This window comes from Hyla sarda, chromosome 6, assembly GCF_029499605.1.
Source record: "Hyla sarda isolate aHylSar1 chromosome 6, aHylSar1.hap1, whole genome shotgun sequence".
Classification (NCBI taxonomy): Eukaryota; Metazoa; Chordata; class Amphibia; order Anura; family Hylidae; genus Hyla; species Hyla sarda.
Window position 1 is genome coordinate 9,165,009 of NC_079194.1, and position 22,005 is coordinate 9,187,013.

Sequence of the window (22,005 nt, forward strand, 5' to 3'; positions counted from 1 at the left end):
CCCTCCCCTGGCTGCCAATGAATGAAAACTCTATTAGCGGGGGAGTGGAGGGCTGCTGCCCGCTCTCGCTGCTAAGAGTTTGTCATTCATAGCGGGCAGCAGCCCTCCACTCCCCCGCTAATAGAGTTTTCATTCATTGGCAGCCAGGGGAGGGAGAAGATGAAGATTAATATGCGCAGCTGGGGTGGCAGTATATATATAAATATGCAAAGCGGGGTCAGTATATGCGTAGCGGGGGTCAGTATAGATATATAATAGCGCTGGGGGGGCAGTACATTTATTCAAGCGCAGCGGCCACTAAGTTTGATATAGCGCAGCAAAGGGAAAGATATATAGAAACGCTGGAGGGGCCAGATATATACCCCCCCAGCGATTCTATACATCTTTGCCCACCACAGCGCTTCTATATTAAAACCCTGCCAGGAGCCCTGATTGGCTCCTCAGTCCCAGCCATTCAGGGCTTCTGGTGGGTAATTTAAAAATGAAAGTTTACTGTACATTGCAGGGGATCGAAACATGCCGCCCGCTCCCCTGCTTAATAACATCTGATCGGATCGGGTCTCAGAAGTGATCAATCCCTCAGCCCCTGTACTACTACCCCCAACATGGAACATACCCTTATCCATGATGGGGGTAGTAGTACAAGCACTAATGTAGTCAGAATTTGCAGAGACTTTTTTCTGTCGCACAGAATACATTTTGTGCGACAGAAAAAAAAACCTGCGACAGAAAGAAAGGGAAATTGGGCGACAGATTAGTAAATCACAAGGAAAAAAAAAGATGAGTACACTGAAAAAAAAAAACCTAACGGACACTCCAGTCTTAGTAAATGAGGGCCAATATGTATTGCATTCTTCAAAGAGAGAACTTTTGTGGTTATCATTATCCTCAATATCAATGGGAAAAAGTTATACACGTACAGTATATTTATTAGAAGAAGTATAGTATAATGTAGATATTCCAAGAGAACTTATGTCATAAGAAGAATTTATCACAGAACCCTAAATCCTTAATACATTTTGTTTATTCCTGCCTTGTACATATTTTGATACAACAACACTTTGGGGAGATTTATCATTGTGTATTTTGCTACACATGTTTTTAAAACTAACTTACCAGGATCAAGTTATGTGTATGTTAACTTAATTGATCAAAAGTTGTACACAATAAATTAGACACGTGTGAAATTTTGGGTTCTGTAAACTTTTTGTAAGCAAGTTTTGTCAGTGAAAAGATTGCTGGTATTGGTTTGCAACATTTGGAGCCTTTGCAACAAAATTTGCGACATTTGGAGAAAACGTGATAAATTCATAACCAAAATCAAGGGACAAAATCAATTGAAGTGGAATTCTGGTGGAAACAAGTGGAAAACTAATATTTTCAAATCAACTGTTAAACAGATTTGTAATTCACTTTTACATCCAGTACTTATCAGCTGCTGTATGCTCCACAGGAAGTTGTGTAGTTCTTTCCAGTCTGACCACAGTGCTCTCTGCTGCCACTTCTGTCCATGTCAGGAACTGTCCAGAGCAAGAGAGGTTTTCTATGGGGATTTGCTTCTAATCTGGACAGTTCCTGACACAGACAGAGCTGTCAGCAGAGAGCACTGTGGTCAGACTGGAAAGAACAACACAATTTTCTCTGTAGTATACAGCAGCTGATAAATACTGGAAGGATTCAGATTTTGAAATAAAAGTAATTTACAAATCTGTTTAACTTTCCGGCACCAATTGATTTTAACATTTTTTTTTCCACCCACAAGTACTCCTTTGAGGCTGCTTCCACACTATAGAATTCTCGGTTTTAAAGATCCGTTATAATGACCCGTTAACAAAACCATTAAAAAAAAACCAGAGAATTCTATAGTGTGAAAGCAGCCTGAGAAAACAAGTTTGGCAAAAATCACTTCAGGACAAAAAGTCTCACAAAAAGTCACAAAACCATTGATGCACGTCTTTTTTACACACCAAAAGACATGTAAAATACTTGATAAATTCCAACTTTCTCCTTTATAATAAATTCTGTTTGCTTTCTGTTCTACAGCCTTCTGCAATACAACAAATTCCACCAGAGAATCTATTATCTGATGAGTTAGCTGTCTGACATTCAAACTTCTAAGCTAATTTATGACCACATCAAAGTTGCACTGGCCATAAATCAGCTTCATAGTTTGTGAAGAGATGAGTTAAAGGATAGGGGATAAGATGCCTGATCGCGGGAGTCCCGCCGCTGGGAACCCCCGTGATCTTGCACGAGGCACCCCGTTTGTAATCATGCCCCCTCCCGTAGGCTTGCATTGAGGGGCGGAGCGTGACGTCACACGGGGGCGGAGGCGTGACGTCACACGCCGCTGGCCCTGTGGTCGCCGGTAATCAGACCCGGAGCTAACACGCTCCGGGGACTGATTACAAACGGGGTGCCGCGTGCAAGATCACGGGGGTCCCCAGCGGCGGGACTCCCGCGATCAGGCATCTTATCCCCTATTCTTTGGATCGGGGATAAGATGTCTAAGCACCAGAGTACCCCTTTAAGAACTAAAGACAGACTCTTCAGACACTTCTGAGTTACTCTGCATTTCTATATATTCTTTCTGTCCTTCAGGAGAAATGGGATAGTATGACCAGGAAATGGCGGGATAACTCCTTGGTTCAACTTGTACGTCTCTTTCTCATAGATGAGGTAGTTATCTAATCATGTCGATTGCATATACGCTGTATAAGAGCCTTCATAACTTAACATAAAAATTTACTGCTGCACTTGCATCTTGCAATATAGACATTATCTAGATCAGTGGTCTCCAACCTGCGGACCTCCAGATGTTGCAAAACTATAACTCCCAGCATGCCCAGACAGCCGTTGGCGGTCCGGGCATGCAGGGAATTGTAGTTTTGCAACATTAAAAACATGTATACACAGTTAAGCTTCAGCTAGATATTTTTTTTTAAATGTTGTAGAGACATGTCGAAAGTTCTGATTGGTTGGGTCAAAGAGTTCAGCCCGGGACTGATAGCTAGAACTACCTGGGAGAAATAAATGTTAAGCAAGCCAAACTCACAGTGTAAGTCTATGGGATTGTCTAAGCACATTTCTCTCTGCTTGTTCTAACAATTGGGGGGGGGGTCTAAATACTCAGACCCAGACTGATCAAAACTTTTGACTTGTCATATGTTTTTAAAAGCGACAGGTACACTTTATGTTGAAGAATTGTTGTTCTTTGAATGTATAGTAGATGTACATTGTCTTAAAACTGGGTTTCTGTTTGTATATAGGTGCACACAGTGAAAGATGAAAGCCGAGGGGCAACTCTAGAAGTTGTTGTCAGCAGAATGAAAACAATGCAGGCAAAAAACAGTGAAGAGATTCTGCCCATGCGCTTTGTGGCTGTTTCAGCAACAATTCCTAATGCTGGTGACGTATGTCTTATTCAACAGAGGGTTATAATGTTAGAAATGTTATGATCTACATAGTCATTTTCTTTGTTGTAGGCTCAGGTCACACTGTGAAAGCTCATAACGTATACTCTTAACCTGACAGAGGCCCAAACACTTTCCTTTTGGTCCTTGTTGGGCTACTATGAAATATGTAATCGTTTAGAAGACTGTGCTTATCCGTAGCCTGTAAAATGTTAGACAGATTCCATAAGAGTCTTTGGATGATGAAGGTTGCTTTTTCGAGCAAGTATGTTAAAATGGGACAAAATAAAGAGATGTGAACAAGACCTAAGATATCAACACAGGGAATGTTTCGCTGTGCATACTTGATATGAATTAAGACAATATTTCACATAACTATCATAAAACTTTTTTTTAATTTAGTAACGGGAAAAAGTCTGGACTATGTGATTGAAAGGCGCTAATGTTGGGATGTCCATGACACAAGTACATCTAAATATAACTCATCAAAGGTTTTCTTACATAGTATAAGCTGCAAATGTATATTTCTGGCTTCGTATTGTAAACATTTGGGTGCTCAACCACATGCCTTCTCTAAAAAAACAATGACTGCCCCAATAATTGTAAACACACAATAAAAAGCATAACTAATGATTGGGTAAAATTAACCCAGAATAGAATTAGTTTTTCTATGAACAAAAAAAATTTTTTATCCCGCCTTGCATTTCAGATTGCAGAATGGCTTTCCGATGGAAAGTATCCGGCCATATGTATGAAAATGGATGAATCTCATCGACCAGTTAAACTCCGAAAAGTTGTCCTGGGATTTCCTAGCGGCTGTAACCAAACTGAATATAAATTTGACCTGAGCCTTAACTATAAAATAGCAGGTGTCATACAGACCTATTCAGATCAGAAGCCTACACTTGTTGTAAGCATAAACCTGATGTTTATTTTACATGTAAAAAATCATATTTTTCTATCGGCTCCATTGGGGGACACATACCGTGGGTGTATGCTGCTGTCTCTAGGAGGTATGACACTATGGCAACAAAGAAGTCGGCTCCTCCCAGCAGGATATACCCGCCTCCAGGCCCTGAGGTAATCAGTTTTAAGGTTAGTGTCTAAGGAGGTGGACATGGTCTGGAGTTCTCTCCAGACCAGGTCTTATGTTTTAATATTTTCCTAGATTTAGGGATGTGTTAGATTTTTTATTCCATTTTCTTTCCTGTTTTCAGGTGGGGACTCAGGAACTGCGGCTCACTGTTTCCCCATTGCGAGTAAGGGGGCACAGACATTGCGTATATGCACTGTTCACCCCCTCTCGCCAACAGTCAGCGCCTGGGTTTGTACCTCATGGGTCCAGGTCACCCTATCTCCATGCTCGCCTTGCTCGCACATGGTAGCCTTGCATGATGCAGGTGATAAAAGCTGGCTGAAGACTTCATAGGAAGACTTCATGAGGTAAGTTCTTCTAACTGAGGTGAGTATATTTCACTTTCTCCTTAGGTGCAGATTTGCAACATCTGGAGACCCTCAGTTTTTGGCCCACCTTTCTCATGGGTCTAATGGGGCTGACCTGGACAGGGGGTCCTTTATTAAAAACTGGGGTGAGCAGTGGCAGTTTGAATGGGCAACTTTCTACACTTTATTCTTATATATATGTGTGTGTGTGTGTGTGGAACGACTGTGTGTGTGTTTTTACATTGAAGCGGCTGACTGCCGCGGCATTCTCTATGCGGGCACTCTGAGCGCCGGCTTACTTTCACTTTCGGCAGCGGCTGTTGCCGGCGGCGTCTAGTCCGCTCAATTCCCCGCGAGCGCACATGCATTCACATGTGCGCTCGGGGCAAGGAGCGGGTGCCATTACGGGACTTCTTGTTAATACTTCGGCGGCCCGGTGCGCTTTAGCTCCGCCCACCCAGGGCCGCCGAAGCTTCTCTGGGCGCGAACTGTGCACCAATCAGCGCTGTGCGTGCGATTATGGTGGCAGGGGCCAATCAGCGGTGCCCCCTGCTTCTAACACGCCCCTCCCTTGCTATTGGCCTGCATTTCTCCTCTCTGACAGCCTGGAGACCACCACGGGTTCGAGTCCCGGGGTGGGACAGAGTGTTACGGTGTTGTGGTTTAATTTTTAAAATAGGTCCATTGTGGTCTATGGGGATCTCAAGGCATGTGAAACAGTAAGATAAGCAGACTGTATCAGCAACACAGTGAAATGGAACACAGTCTAAACAGTTAACTGGAGTGTTAGCCACTCCTTTACTCTGTTAATACTGTAACTCTAAACTGTCTGGTTCTGCTGAACCACTTCTTCTGCCTGCTCCACTGGTCCCCCAGACCCCCCTGCTACTCTACCCCGGTTGTTCTTCCAGACCCGGTGGGCTCAGCCGCCCCTCCAGCCTGGGTTCCCTCCCTTTCCCAGTCTATATCCGACTTGGCTCAGGTCTCCCATTATGTGGAACTGCCTTGGAGAGGCCCTCCCTACATCGGCCCTCCGGAGGGTCCCGCTCTCCCCCTATTCTAACGCTCTCGCAGCATCAAAGGGGTGTGTCATCTGACTCATCCCCCGAGTCTTCTGGCAGGCACGGGCGCTCCCCTCGCAGACATCGGCCCATTACTCCGACCTGTAGCAAGCGTCTCTGGGCACGAACTGTGCACCAATCAGCGCTGTGCGTGCGATTATGGTGGCAGGGGCCAATCAGCGGTGCCCCCTGCTCCTAACACGCCCCTCCCTTGCTATTGGCCGGCATTTCTCCTCTCTGACAGCCTGGAGACCACCACGGGTTCGAGTCCCGGGGTGGGACAGAGTGTTACGGTGTTGTGGTTTAATTTTTAAAATAGGTCCATTGTGGTCTATGGGGATCTCAAGGCATGTGAAACAGTAAGATAAGCACACTGTATCAGCAACACAGTGAAATGGAACACAGTCTTGGGTGAGAGAGGCCCAGAACGGCCTTCCTCTAAACAGTTAACTGGAGTGTTAGCCACTCCTTTACTCTGTTAATACTGTAACTCTAAACTGTCTGGTTCTGCTGAACCACTTCTTCTGCCTGCTCCACTGGTCCCCCAGACCCCCCTGCTATTCTACCCCGGTTGTTCTTCCAGACCCGGTGGGTTCAGCCGCCCCTCCAGCCTGGGTTCCCTCCCTCTCCCAGTCTATATCCAACTTGGCTCAGGTCTCCCGTTATGTGAGACTGCCTTGGAGAGGCCCTCCCTACATCGGCCCTCCGGAGGGTCCCGCTCTCCCCCTATTCTAACGCTCTCGCAGCATCAAAGGGGTGTGTCATCTGACTCATCCCCCGAGTCTTCTGGCAGGCACGGGCGCTTCCCTCGCAGACATCGGCCCGTTACTCCGACCTGTAGCAAGCGTCGCTCCTCTAGAGAATGCTCACAGGTTCGCCGCTCTGGCTCTCCAGACCCACGTACCAGGTCCGTCTCTCTCTTCCAGGGCCGCCTCACACGTTCCCATTCACCTGGAGAACTTGTGGAAGAAGTTTCTGATTCGGCCTCCGACTCAGAGGACCGCACGGATGTGCCTAATGTGGTGTACTCATTGGTTGCTGCCATAAGAGACACCTTCCAGCTAAAGGACCCAGGAACTTCGGACGTGGTCCAGAAGTTTCCTTTCATCGTGTCCGACCTCGTCCAGGGCTGCCTCGCCTCGTTTCCATTCACCTGGAGAACTTGTGAAAGAAGTTTCTGATTCGGCCTCCGACTCAGAGGACCGCACGGATGTGCCTAATGTGGTGTACTCATTGGTTGCTGCCATAAGAGACACCTTCCATCTAAAGGACCCAGGAACTTCGGACATGGCTCCAGAAGTCTCCTTTCTTTGTGCCCGACTGGCACTCAAGACTTTCAGCTCTCACACTGCATTTTACGCCCTGCGGGTATCCGTCGGAAGTCACCCTGACAAGAAGTTTCAGGAAACGAAGAAGGTTCAAGCGCGGTATTCCTTCGCCAAGGACCTCATTGCTTAGTGGACCTCCTCTCCAACTGTGGATCCGCCAGTCTCCCGCCTCTCTAAGGTGCCTTCCCGGCCGTTGGCTGATGCGGCTGCCTTCAAGAATCCAGCGGACATGAAGGTGGATATTTTGGCAATCTCTGCCCTTGAGGCAGCAGGTTCTTCCTGCTTTTGCTTCTGCCTGGATGTCAAAGGCCCTTTTAGTATGGTCCTCCAACTCCGCCAGGGTAGTCTTCAAGATCCCTCTGGAGGATTTATTTAATCTAGCTCTCCGATGCTCTGCAGCCAGAGATTTTTCTGTGTTCTGCTTCCATGTGCAGCCGCTGTGCTGCCTTTACCACAAGCTACCTGGTAGCCACCGTCATGTGGCTTTAAGCCTGGAATGCAGACGCCACCTTCAGGAAGTGAGGCGACGGGCGGAAAAAGAGTTCTTTATTACCTCTGGTAAGACTCACAGAACCCCTTTCCGTCGTGAGTTCTCCTTCCGGTTCTGCGGACCTTTGGTACCAACAAAGGGTGCGTTTTTCAAGGTCTATTCCAACCTCTCTGTGGTCTCCAAGAAAGGCGTTTCTGTTCGTCCAGTCTTGGTTCTCGAGTATCTCAGCCAGCATCTTCTGTTCCCATCCCGAATGGAGTCTCTCCGTTCGGTGCTGGCGTCCATGGTTCAAGGGGAGTTTTTGTTCCTCGGTGGACATCAAGGATGCCTGCCTCCACTTCTTAGTGTCTCCCGGTCATCAGCGGTACCTCCGCTCTGCAGTTCCGGACAGTCATTTCTATTGTGGCTATCCATTTTGGTCTGGCCACTTCTCCGCGGACCTTTACCAAAGTCCTGGCGCCTGTGATAGCCTTTTTATGGACAACACATTGTTTCCATGATTCCTTATTTGGACTATCTCCTGATCTGAGCTCCAGTCAGGACCCAGGTCCTGGAGAGTCTTAGTCTCAACCTCCAGACCTTGTCTCACTTCGGTTGCATGGTAATTTGGGACAAGCCCAACCGCTCTCCTGGGGCTCCAGTTCGATGCGGCCTCTGCCCGCTTTCGACTCCGCCGACTCTTTTCAAGAGTCTGATGCCTTCGGCTCCCTGCTCCAGTTTCCATTCGCTTTTGCATGGATGCCCTGGGTCGATTGGCGGGGGCCGTGGAGGCCGTGCCATTTGCCCAGTTTCATCACGCCCTCTTCAACTGGTGATTTTCTTCCGATATGACAGGTCTCCATTGTCTCTCGGCCGCAAGATCGTTCTCTCTCGTCAGTCTTGTTGGTCCCTTCTATGGTGGCTTCAGTTTCCCCCTAATTTTTTTCGGGGGTGTTCCTTCTTGTCCATCCCTGCCAGTCTTTCAGGCTGGGGCGGTGTTTTCAGGGACTGCCGGTCTGGGGTCTTGGCTCCCCGAGAAGCTTTTTCCCCTTCAACATTTTGGGGCCTAGGGCAATTCTTTCTTTGCTTGCTTCTTGGGAATTTTCCTCCTGGGCGGAACTCAGGTTTCTGGCCATCTCAGTTATCTTCAGTCTGGCCGTCCCTGGAATGTAATCTTCTCGGGCGGTCCTCAGTCGTCCAAGGCCACTGGTCTCTACATCCAGGGGTGTTTGCTGTGAACTGGAACCCTTGGGGCACTCCAGGCGTGGACCTCTGTTGTCCCGCCACAACCGAAGCGTTCCTCTCTCTTGGTCGAGCCTTGCCCTACCTTGTCTATTTGGTGGTCGGGCTTTGCCCTACCTTATCTGTTTCCTCCCTTTCTTCTCTTTTTGGGGTCTTGAGGAAACTCTCAGTGGGACGTTTCCGCCATTCTAGTGGCCCAGCCTGGGCCCGGCGGGCGTGGTACGTCGTCATGGTCAGGCTCCTTAACGACTTAACGTTGCGCCTTCCCTATCGTCCAGACCTCCTATCTCAGGTCTCCTGTGCCACCCCTATTACCGTCTCTGCTTTGATGGCGTGGCGGTCGAGACCGCGGTTTTGAGAGCCGCGGTTTCTCTTCCCAAGTCATTCGCACCATGCTCAAGGCTCGTAAGTCCTCCTCAGCAAAAATTTCCACCGTACCTGGCGGTCTTATTTTAGTTGGTGTGAAGCTCAGGTCTTGTGTCCTGTTACCTTTTCGGCTTCCCGTCTTCTCTCTTTCTTGCAGTCGGGATTGGAACTGGGGTTGTCTCTCAGTTTCCTTAAGGGTCAGGTTTCGGCCCTTTTTATTCTTTTCCAGCGTCCTCTGGCTTCTAATTCTCATGTCTGGACCTTCCTTCAAGGAGTGGTGCATGCTGCCCCTCCTTATCTGTCACCTTCTCCCCCTTGGGACTTGAATCTGGTTCTGAGGGTACTCCAAGGTGAACCTTTTGAACCCCTTGGGGAGGTGTCCCTGCGCCTCCTTTCTTGGAAAATTGTGTTTTCTTGTTGTTATCTCCTCCATTTGGAGAGTGTCTGAATTGGCAGCTCTCTCCTGCCGTTCTCCGTTTCTGGTGCTTCACCAGAACAAGGTTGTCTTCCGGCCAGATCCTTGCTTTTTGCCTAAGGTTTTTTCGGCCTTTCATCTCAATGAGGACATTATTCTTCCGTCCTTTTGTCCCGCTCCTTCTCATTCTAGGGAGCATTTACTCCACAAACTGGATGTGATTTGGGCTGTTCGGTATTATCTCTCTATCTCTTATTCGTTTCGTCAGTGCGATTTCTTTTTCGTCCTTACAGAAGGTCGTCGTAAGGGACAACCTGCTTCCAAGGCTACCACTTTTCGGTGGATCCGGTCTGCCATTTCGGAAGCCTAGCGCTGTAGGGGGAAGATTCCTCCCTTCAGGGTTGTGGCTCATTCTACCCATTTCTGTTGGGGCATCCTGGGCTCTGCAGAACAAAGCCTCGTCCTCGTAGATTTGCAAGGCGGCTACTTGGTCGTCTTTGCACACTTTTTCGAGGTTCTACCGGGTTCATACCTTCGCATCGGCTGATGCTAGTCTGGGCCGTAAACTGCTGCAGGCGGCAGTGGAACAGCCGTCTGCCTGACTGATTATCTGCCCACCCAAGGGACGGCTTTGGTACGTCCCACGGTATGTGTCCCCCAATGGAGCCGATAGAGTAAAGGAGATTTTTTAACACTTTCCGTAAAATCTCTTTCTTGAAGGATCCATTGGGGGACACAGCTCCCGCTACTTTTGTGTTTCTCTTTGGTTCTCCTTGTCCGAGGGTGTGTTCAGTTATATCTTTTCTTCTGGTTCTCGGACAGTTCGTGTTTTTTCCTTGACCTGTCGGTTGATTACCTCAGGGCCTGGAGGCGGTTATATCCTGCTGGGAGGAGCCGACTTCTTTGTTGCCATAGTGTCATACCTCCTAGAGACAGCAGCATACACCCACGATCTGTGTCCCCCAATGGATCCTTCGAGAAAGAGATTTTACAGTAAGTGTTAAAAAAAAATCTCCTTTTTCCAAATCGTTTTTTTTCTCCTAGTTTTGTGCCACAAGGAAAGGAGTTCAACAAGCAGCTTCAGTCCTTGCAAAAGAAGCAAATTTTACCTTGAGCATTGAACATAAACAGAGGTTTGTCTTTACTTATTTATTGAAGGATAATTCTACTTTGAGTGTTTCTTAATGCACAAAAAGTACAAATTGTGAAACACATCTGAAGATATCCTCCACACTCCTCTGTCTTCCTCCAGACTCCTCTGTCCTCCTCCAGACTCCTTCTCCTCCAGACTCTGCTGTCTCCTCAAGATTTCTTTTTCCCCTCCAAATTCCTTTATCTCGTCCAGTCTCCTCTATCCTCCTCTATACACCTCTGTCCTCCTCTATACTCCACTGAAAGTGGCATGGTGCAGTTAAAATCCAACATGCCCATTCCTTCCTTAGTTCACACAAATCCCAATTAAAGTACCAGAAACAATTTTCCAGCCAATTACATGCCACAATACATCCATATTTTGTGACAAAAAATATTTGCAAAAATATCTCCTTTATAAAGCTATAGCTTTTACAAGAACCCAAAAATGTCTCAAAATACATCCATTCCATAAAGCAGCCATGAAAACAGCTCTTAAAATAGCTGTAAAGAAAAATAAAAAAATTTTTTAACGGTGTATTTCAGTATTTTTTTTTATTTTGCTATCCCACATGGGCTGTAATGTTAGTGTAGTTCATAATATAGTGTCTGTACCTGGGTTTAATGTCCGATGTTTATTTTTATCAGCATACAAAATGAGTGTCATCTCCAGGTTTTCCCAGGTTGCAGTGCGGCACGAGACATTGCATCACTGGTCAGGTGTTCAGAGGGAGCCTGTCTGTTCTTCAATGGGTGGAGGGACCGCTGGTTGAGGGGGGGCATGGAATCATTTTCCACAGTTCAGCAGAGCATTGTCCCAGCTGTACTGCAATGGGTGGGGTGGCTGATGTGTGGGAGGGAGAAAAGTGACTTCACTCTCACAAACAAGGGATCCTGGGACTTGCAGTTGGAGGGAGGGAACTCCAACAGGAAATAGCCAATTCACAAAATAATAGCAGCAGCGTTATGGGGGACTCAGAGGACAGCCAATTAGCCCAAAGACAAGCATGGATCCTTCCTAAGCATGTCCATTACTGGCTGGCAGGTATGTACTAAAATCGCCTTATGGTGGATTATGATTTTTGAACAATAAACTATGGCACAAAAATGTTGTGTGTACATACCCTTATAGTGAATTCACTACTAAAAGTTAAATGGGCACTCTCATTAAAACTAATTTTTGCTATTGCATTTCTTATGGTAAATAAGAAATCTTTCTAATGTGTTTTGTTTTAAAAAAAATAAAGTTTTCTATGTTTTATTTGTGTTTAAAAAAGCTGCCACTAGGTGTCTCCCTACTTGTCCAGAGCACATTTCCCACCGTGCTGAGCAGAAAATACAGAGTTATATCAAGGTTGAAAACTAAAAAATAATAATAAAGGCAGGGGGTGATTTATCATGATGGGGGCAGTGAACTGGAAGGGTTATAAAATTTAACAAGATCTTGTGCTCTTTAATTCCATACATCCGAAAAGAGCTGTTTTGGCGGCAAGCATGTGAATTTCTGCAAACCTATTTAGATGAATGAGACATTTCTGCAACAAATGTACGACATGTAATTCACCCTTAGGGTATGTTCACACAGACTTACTTCCTTTCAAAATCACAGCGTGTTTCCCGTTGTAAATTTGAAAGGGGGCGAGGTCTTCACTGGCTGTCTGCAGGATATTTTGAAGTCAATAGGGTCTGCGGCGGATTTTCTACAACGTAAATCGGTAGCTGAAAATCTGCTGCACAGAACCCATGCAGAGAGCGGGAAACATGCTGCGAGTTTAGAAGGAAATATGCTCGTGTGAGTGGACCCTTAGGGTAGGGTCACTTGTGCCATGTTTTGACTTTAATCAGTAGGAAAATACACAGCAGCAAAATACGACATGTGTGTCCCTACCCTAAGGCTGTGTTCACACGTGCATATTTCCGCTGCAGATTTGCGTAGAAGATTTTGCTGCCCATTGACTTCAATAGGTAGCAAAATCTACCACAGCAGATCTGCAGCAGAAAATACGCACGTGTGAACTGACCCTAAGTGTACGTTCAGACATGCATATTTTCTGCTGCAGATTTGTTTGCACAGGGCTCCATTTGACACTCTATGTAAAAAACAGAAGTACATATCCTATATATCCAGTATTAAAAGAAAAACAAATTAATTACTTTATTTTGCTAGTTTAAGTATTCTTGTTTCCTTCTGTATTTGCTAGACTTCTGAAGGCGGCAAATGCTATAAAAGATGCAAAACTGCGGGGTAAGTTTCTAGGATTAATTGGTAATCTATTCCTATAAATGACACACCATAAAGCCACTATGTACAAAAAGAAAAGAAAAAACAGCTGTATTAAAAAAAAGGTGATGTTGATGATATTATATAACATCTGTATGTCCTTAAGGTGCAGATATACAAGTGGGTTATAGAAGTATAAATAGAAGGTTATATGTATAAACAATTGTAACGAGCAAAAAGCAGCAAGAAGGAACAACTCTCTTCCGTACAAACGGAGGCCGCATCACTCACAAAATAGTAATCACAGAAAGTGATGAAAATATACAGAGAAGAAATAATTCACTATGCATCATATGCACAGACAATATATAGGAGTTTATACAGCATGACAGTGGCACGTCCGTATTCCACAGCCCAGCATGTTTTACAAGAATATTTCATCAGGGTAATCTGTTGCTACTTATAAGACTTTTACCTGAGCCAATGAATTGGCAAAGATTGCTATAACTGTTGCTATGAACGTTAATTCCCAATTATCGTCCCATGTAAAGATCCCGGCGATTAACCAACAAATGAGCAAGCGTTTGTTTGTACAATAGGCAGCACATCTCCCTATGTATACAGGTGCTGCCAAAAAACAAAATTTGATCGAAATTTGTTGCGATAAGGAAAACAATTCCTGCTTACAGGTGAAACTCGAAAAATGTGAATATCGTGCAAAAGTCCATTGTGTTTCATTAAAGGGGTACTCTGATGGAAAACTTTTTTTTTTAATCAACTGGTGCCAGAAAGTGAAACAGATTTGTAAATTACTTCTATTAAAAAAAAATCTTAATCCTTCCAGTACTTATTAGCTGCTGAATACTACAGAGGAAATTATTTTCTTTTTGGAACACAGAGCTCTCTGCTGACATCATGAGCACAGTGCTCTCTGAGAGAGAGCTCTGTGTTCCAAAAAGAAAATAATTTCCTCTGTAGTATTCAGCAGCTAATAAGTACTGGAAAGATTAAGATTTTTTAATAGAAGTCATTTACAAATCTGTTTAACTTTCTGGCACCAGTTGATTTAAAAAAAAAAAAAAGTTTTCCACCGGAGTACCCCTTAAGGCAACTTAAAAGGAAAGGAAACATAAAGTGCTCCAAAATCTCCTGGTTGACAGATGCGTTGACCCTGGACTTAAAGGGGTACTCCACTGCTCATCGTTTGCAAATTGTTCTGAACGCTGGAGCTGGTGCCGGGAGCTTGTGACGTCATAGCCCCGCCCCCTCAATGCAAGTCTATGGGAGGGGGCGTGACAGCCGTCACGCCCCCTCCCATAGACTTGCATTAAGGGGGGGCGTGACATAATGAGGGGGCGGGACTATGACGTCACGTGCTCTTGGCTCCAGCATTCGGAACAGTTTGTTCCCAACACTGAGCAGCGGAGTACCCCTTTAATGCAGTACAGTGACCAACACCAGCAAATTACATATCTCCTCAAATCATAGTAATTGGGGGGGGGGGGTGCTTTGGGGTTTTCATGTGCTGTAACAATAATCATCACAATTATGACAAATCACGGCTTGTACTATCTTGCTCTGCATGTAATGAGTCTATCTCATATATTAGCTTCACCTTTTAAGTTGCATTACTGAAATAAATGAACTTTGCACAATATTCAAATTTTTTGAGTATCACCTGTATATTTCAAAGTGATTTAATCTACCAATATCATTGCAGATCTTGTGCTGTACGGTGTGGGATATCACCATGCTGGAGTGGATGTATCCGATAGAAAAATAATTGAAGCGACCTTCACAGCCGGAGAACTACCCGTACTGTGTATGTTCATTGTATACATTTATCTTAGACAATGTCAAAACATACTGTAGATTTGTATTGACTACATTGTTACATGTAGATCAACTTTATAAAGAGGTATATTGACCCTATTTATTCATGACATATCCCTTGTGAATGTGTGCAGCTGGGCTTAAAGGGGTACTCCACTGGAAAACTCTTTATTTTTTATAAACTGGTGCCAGAAAGTTAAACAGATTTGTAAATGACTTCTATTAAAAAATCTTAATCCTTCCAGTACTTATCAGCTGCTGTTATGATCCACAGGAAGTTCTTTACTTTTTGAATTTCGAAAAGCTCTCTGCTGACACCTCTGTCCATTTTAGGAACTGTCCAGAGTAGGAGCAAATCCTCATAGAAAACCTATCCTGCTCTAAAATGGACAGAAGTGTCACCAGAGAGCACTGTGGTCAGGCAGAAAGGAAATTCAAAAAGTAAAGAACTTCCTGTGGATCATAACAGCAGCTGATAAGTACTGGAAGGATTAAGATTTTTTTATTGAAGTAATTTACAAATCTGTTTACCTTTCTGGCACCAGTTGATTTAAAAAAAAATGTGTTCCAGTGAAGTACCCCTTTAACCCCTTAAGGACCAGGGGTTTTTCCGTTTTTTGCACTTTCGTTTTTTCCTTCCTACATTTAAAAAATCATAACCCTTTCAATTTTGCACCTAAAAATCCATATTATGGCTTATTTTTTGCGCCACCAATTCTACTTTGCAGTGACATTAGTCATTTTACCCAAAAATCATTGTGAGACAAAATTGAAAAAAAAAATGCAATTTTGTAACTTTTGGGGGCTTCTGTTTCTACGCAGTAAATTTTTTCGGTAACAATGACACCTTATCATTATTCTGTATGTCCATACGATTAAAATGATCGCCTACTTATATAGGTTTGATTTTGTCGGACTTTTAAAAAAAATCATAACTAAATGCAGGAAAATTTATATGTTTAAAATTGTCATCTTCTGACCCCCATAACTTTTTAATTTTACCGTGTATGAGTCAGTATGAGGGCTAATTTTGTGCGCCGTGATCTGAAGTTTTTAGCGTTACCCTTTTTGAATTGATCGGACTTGTTGATCACTTTTTATGAATTTTTTCGTGATATAAAAAGTGACTAAAAATACACTATTTAGAACTTTGGACTTTTTTTGCGCGTACGCCATTGACCGTGCGGTTTAATTAACAATATATTTTTATAATTCGGACATTTCCGCATGCGGTGATACCACATATGTTTATTTTTATTTTTATTTACACTGTTTGTTTTTTTAAATGGGAAAAGGGGGGTGATTCAGACTTTTAATAGGGGAGGGGTTAAATGACCTTTATTCACTTTTTTTTCACTTTTTTTTTTGCAGTGTTATAGCTCCCATAGGGACCTATAACACTGCACACACTGATCATTGTTATCCCACAGGGACCTATAACACTTCACACATTGATCTTTTACATTGATCACTAGTTTCTCATAGGAAACTAGTGATCGATGATTCTGCCGCTTGACTGCTCATGTCTGGATCTCAGGCACTGAGCAGTCATTCCGCGATTGGACACCAGGAGGCAAGGTAGGGTAAGATAAACTTATAAAGTAGATGGAAAGAGTGTCTCATTAGGGTGTCATCAGTCAGTAAGGTGAAAGTCACACTTTTTTCTTGGTCAAAAAAAATAAATAAATCATGATGTATTATATATTGGCATGTGTACAGCTGGCGCCTGCTATTTGCGCAATGTCCGCCTGTGCATTCCACAAAACTTCAAAGTCAGAAAGGCCTCCAAATATATTAGATGATCTGCTGGTTCTGCTGACATTGGTGGGTCAAGGAACCATTTATCTTATCTTTATGGCCAGTTTGAGGCACCAGTCTGTGTTTAATTAGATTGATAGACTATAATATGTTTAAGACCTATTATTATTGTTTATTTTAACTTAGTTACCACTAGCACCTTGGCTATGGGTGTTAACCTTCCAGCTCATTTGGTAATCATAAAATCCACCATGCATTATGCGGCAGGAATGTTTCAGGAGTACAGCGAGACTGACATTCTGCAGATGATAGGCCGGGCTGGAAGACCCCAGGTGAGGATTTTAGTAATTTAGCAATTTATCAAAATTGCTGCCTCCTCTGTGTCTCCTTAGTGATGCTGATTTAATGCTAATTTAATTCTGAAGTTTTTTAAGTCCAATCATCCTGCTTCAGCTACTAATGTAATAAATGATACACTTTTTACAAATTGTTTTATTTATTGCATTTTAAACTGTTTAAATTGCACAAAAAATACTTTCAAACAAGATCTGCTTCACAAGGTGTAACATTTTGCATCATATATACAGTATAGCACATAATACATTTATATAACATACTGTGCTAAGCAAAGATTGGAAGTTTACACTGCTGCAACAATGACATCTTTAGTAAGACTTGCATATTAGCACTTCTCAAAACGTTGCCCTCTATTAGAGGTAGCTAATCTGAAATGTCTGACCCATAAAAGAGCTTTAATGTAAAAACTTGAAGGGTTAACCTTCCCTGAGTTTTGGCTTGGCCTAGTTGCTTGGCTATGCCCTAGGCAATATGGGCTGTGAGCAGCTAACCAGGCTGAGCCTGCTGTTACGCCGAGCGCTCCGGGTCCCCGCTCCTCCCCGGAGCGCTCGCTACACTTCCCTCACTGCAGCGCCCCGGTCGGTTCCACGGACCCGGGGCGCTGCGTTACTACCTCCGGCCGGGATGCGATTCGCGATGCGGGTAGCGCCCGCTCGCGATGCGCACCCCGGCTCCCGTACCTTACTCGCTCCCCGTCAGTTCTGTCCCGGCGCGCGCGGCCCCGCTCCCTAGGGCGCGCGCGCGCCGGGTCTTTGCGATTTAAAGGGCCACTGCACCGCTGATTGGTGCAGTGGTTCCAATTAGTGTTTACACCTGTGCACTTCCCTATATCACCTCACTTCCCCTTCACTCCCTCGCCGGATCTTGTTGCCCTAGTGCCAGTGAAAGCGTTCCTTGTGTGTTCCTTGCCTGTGATTCCAGACCTTCTGCCGTTGCCCCTGACTACGATCCTTGCTGCCTGCCCCGACCTTCTGCTACGTCCGACCTTGCTTCTGTCTACTCCCTTGTACCGCGCCTATCTTCAGCAGCCAGAGAGGTTGAGCCGTTGCTAGGGGATACGACCTGGTCACTACCGCCGCAGCAAGACCATCCCGCTTTGCGGCGGGCTCTGGTGAAAACCAGTAGTGACTTAGAACCGATCCTCTAGCACGGTCCACGCCAATCCCTCTCTGGCACAGAGGATCCACTACCTGCCAGCCGGCATCGTGACAGTAGATCCGGCCATGGATCCCGCTGAAGTTCCTCTGCCAGTTGTCGCTGACCTCACCACGGTGGTCGCCCAGCAGTCACAACAGATTGCGCAACAAGGCCAACAGCTGTCTCAACTGACTGTTATGCTACAACAGTTACTACCACAGCTCCAGCAATCATCTCCTCCGCCAGCTCCTGTACCTCCTCCGCAGCGAGTGGCCGCTTCTGGAATACGACTATCCTTGCCGGATAAATTTGATGGGGACTCTAAGTTTTGCCGTGGCTTTCTTTCCCAATGTTCATTACACTTGGAGATGATGTCGGACCAGTTCCCCACTGAAAGGTCTAAGGTGGCTTTCGTAGTCAGCCTGCTGTCTGGAAAAGCCCTGGCTTGGGCCACACCGCTCTGGGACCGCAATGACCCCGTCACTGCCTCTGTACACTCCTTCTTCTCGGAAATTCGAAGTGTCTTTGAGGAACCTGCCCGAGCCTCTTCTGCTGAGACTGCCCTGTTGAACCTGGTCCAGGGTAATTCTTCCGTTGGCGAGTATGCCGTACAGTTCCGTACCCTTGCTTCAGAATTATCCTGGAATAATGAGGCACTCTGCGCGACCTTTAAAAAAGGCCTATCCAGCAACATTAAAGATGTTCTGGCCGCACGAGAAATCCCTGCTAACCTACATGAACTCATCCATCTTGCCACTCGCATTGACATGCGTTTTTCCGAACGGCGTCAGGAGCTCCGCCAGGATATGGACTCTGTTCGCACGAGGCGTTTCTTCTCCCCGGCTCCTCTCTCCTCTGGTCCCCTGCAATCTGTTCCTGTGCCTCCCGCCGTGGAGGCTATGCAGGTCGACCGGTCTCGCCTGACACCCCAAGAGAGGACACGACGCCGCATGGAGAATCTCTGCCTGTACTGTGCTAGTACCGAACACTTCCTGAAGGATTGTCCTATCCGTCCTCCCCGCCTGGAAAGACGTCCGCTGACTCCGCACAAAGGTGAGACAGTCCTTGATGTCTACTCTGCTTCTCCACGTCTTACTGTGCCTGTGCGGATGTCTGCCTCTGCCTTCTCCTTCTCTGCTGTGGCCTTCCTGGACTCTGGATCTGCAGGAAATTTCATCTTAGCCTCTCTCGTCAACAGGTTCAACATCCCGGTGACCAGTCTCGCCAGACCCCTCTACATCAATTGTGTAAACAATGAAAGATTGGACTGTACTATACGTTTCCGCACGGAGCCCCTTCTAATGTGCATCGGATCTCATCACGAGAGGATTGAACTGTTGGTCCTCCCCAATTGCACTTCTGAAATCCTTCTTGGACTTCCCTGGCTTCAACTCCATTCCCCAATCCTGGATTGGTCCACTGGGGAGATCAAGAGTTGGGGGCCCTCTTGTTCCAAGGACTGCTTAAAACCGGTTCCCAGTAAACCTTGCCGTGTCCCTGTGCTTCCTCATGTAACCGGTCTCCCTAAGGCCTATATGGACTTTGCGGACGTTTTTTGCAAAAAACAAGCTGAGACTCTACCTCCTCACAGGCCTTATGATTGTCCCATTGACCTCCTCCCGGGCACTACTCCACCCCGGGGCAGAATCTATCCTCTGTCCGTCCCAGAGACTCTTGCCATGTCTGAATACGTCCAAGAAAATTTAAAAAAGGGCTTTATCCGTAAATCCTCCTCTCCTGCCGGAGCCGGATTTTTCTTTGTGTCCAAAAAAGATGGCTCTCTACGTCCTTGCATTGACTACCGCGGTCTTAATAAAATCACGGTTAAGAACCGCTACCCCCTACCCCTCATCTCTGAACTCTTTGATCGTCTCCAAGGTGCCCATATTTTTACCAAACTGGACTTAAGAGGTGCTTATAATCTCATCCGCATCAGAGAGGGGGATGAATGGAAAACGGCATTTAACACCAGAGATGGACACTTTGAGTATCTGGTCATGCCCTTTGGTCTATGCAACGCCCCTGCCGTCTTCCAAGACTTTGTTAATGAAATTTTTCGTGATCTACTATACTCCTGTGTTGTTGTATATCTGGACGATATCCTGATTTTTTCTGCCAATCTTGAAGAACACCGCCAGCATGTCCGTATGGTTCTTCAGAGACTTCGTGATAATCAACTCTATGCCAAAATAGAGAAATGTCTGTTTGAATGCCAATCTCTTCCTTTTCTAGGATACTTGGTCTCTGGCCAGGGACTACAAATGGACCCAGATAAACTCTCTGCCGTCTTAGATTGGCCACGCCCCTCCGGACTCCGTGCCATCCAACGTTTTTTGGGGTTCGCCAATTATTACAGGCAATTTATTCCACATTTTTCTACCATTGTGGCTCCTATTGTGGCTTTAACAAAAAAAAATGCCGATCCCAAGTCTTGGCCTCCTCAAGCGGAAGACGCCTTTAAACGACTCAAGTCTGCCTTTTCTTCGGCTCCCGTGCTCTCCAGACCTGACCCATCTAAACCCTTCCTATTGGAGGTTGATGCCTCCTCAGTGGGAGCTGGAGCTGTCCTTCTACAAAAAAACTCTTCCGGGCATGCTGTTACTTGTGGTTTTTTTTCCAGGACCTTCTCTCCGGCGGAGAGGAACTACTCCATCGGGGATCGAGAGCTTCTAGCCATTAAATTAGCACTTGAGGAATGGAGGCATCTGCTGGAGGGATCAAGATTTCCAGTTATTATTTACACCGATCACAAGAACCTCTCCTACCTCCAGTCTGCCCAACGGCTGAATCCTCGTCAGGCCAGGTGGTCTCTGTTCTTTGCCCGATTTAATTTTGAAATTCACTTTCGGCCTGCTGATAAAAACATTAGGGCCGATGCTCTCTCTCGTTCCTCAGATGCCTCTGAAATTGAACTCTCTCCTCAACACATCATTCCTCCTGACTGTCTGATTTCCACTTCTCCAGCCTCCATCAGGCAAACTCCTCCAGGAAAGACCTTTGTTTCTCCACGCCAACGCCTTGGGATCCTCAAATGGGGTCACTCCTCCCATCTCGCAGGTCATGCGGGCATCAAGAAATCTGTGCAACTCATCTCTCGCTTCTATTGGTGGCCGACTCTAGAGACTGATGTGGTGGACTTTGTGCGAGCCTGCACTATCTGTGCCCGGGATAAGACTCCTCGCCAGAAGCCCGCTGGTTTTCTTCATCCTCTACCTGTCCCCGAACAACCTTGGTCTCTGATTGGTATGGATTTTATTACTGACTTACCCCCATCCCATGGCAACACTGTTATTTGGGTGGTCGTTGATCGATTCTCCAAAATGGCACATTTCATCCCTCTTCCTGGTCTTCCTTCAGCGCCTCAGTTGGCTAAACAATTTTTTGTACACATTTTTCGTCTTCACGGGTTGCCTACACAGATCGTCTCGGATAGAGGCGTCCAATTTGTGTCTAAATTCTGGAGGGCTCTCTGTAAACAACTCAAGATTAAATTAAATTTTTCTTCTGCATACCATCCTCAATCCAATGGACAAGTAGAGAGAATTAACCAGATCTTGGGTGACTATTTACGACATTTTGTTTCCTCCCGCCAGGATGACTGGGCAGATCTTCTACCTTGGGCCGAATTCTCGTATAATTTCAGAATCTCTGAATCTTCCTCCAAATCTCCGTTTTTCGTGGTGTACGGCCGTCACCCTCTTCCCCCCCTCCCTACCCCCTTGCCCTCTGGTCTGCCCGCTGTGGATGAAATTTCTCGTGATCTTTCCACCATATGGAAAGAGACCCAAAATTCTCTCTTACAGGCTTCTTCTCGCATGAAGAGATTCGCAG

The 22,005-nt window shown here is 45.6% G+C and overlaps 1 protein-coding gene across 3 annotated transcripts in view; it reads left to right on the forward strand.

Annotated features, from left to right (window-relative positions):
- HFM1 (helicase for meiosis 1) overlaps positions 1 to 22,005 on the forward strand; it is a 161,355-nt gene that overhangs the window by 67,356 nt on the left and 71,994 nt on the right. For all 3 annotated transcript variants that reach the window (XR_008844730.1, XM_056523169.1, XM_056523168.1), the window contains exons 10-16: positions 2,602 to 2,679; positions 3,270 to 3,413; positions 4,123 to 4,323; positions 10,782 to 10,870; positions 13,070 to 13,113; positions 14,810 to 14,911; positions 16,867 to 17,012. Coding sequence is in view for 2 of the 3 variants with exons in the window: in XM_056523169.1 (XP_056379144.1) it covers positions 2,602 to 2,679; positions 3,270 to 3,413; positions 4,123 to 4,323; positions 10,782 to 10,870; positions 13,070 to 13,113; positions 14,810 to 14,911; positions 16,867 to 17,012 (804 nt within the window). In the remaining variant the exon portion in view is untranslated. The remainder of the gene's footprint in view (positions 1 to 2,601; positions 2,680 to 3,269; positions 3,414 to 4,122; positions 4,324 to 10,781; positions 10,871 to 13,069; positions 13,114 to 14,809; positions 14,912 to 16,866; positions 17,013 to 22,005) is intronic.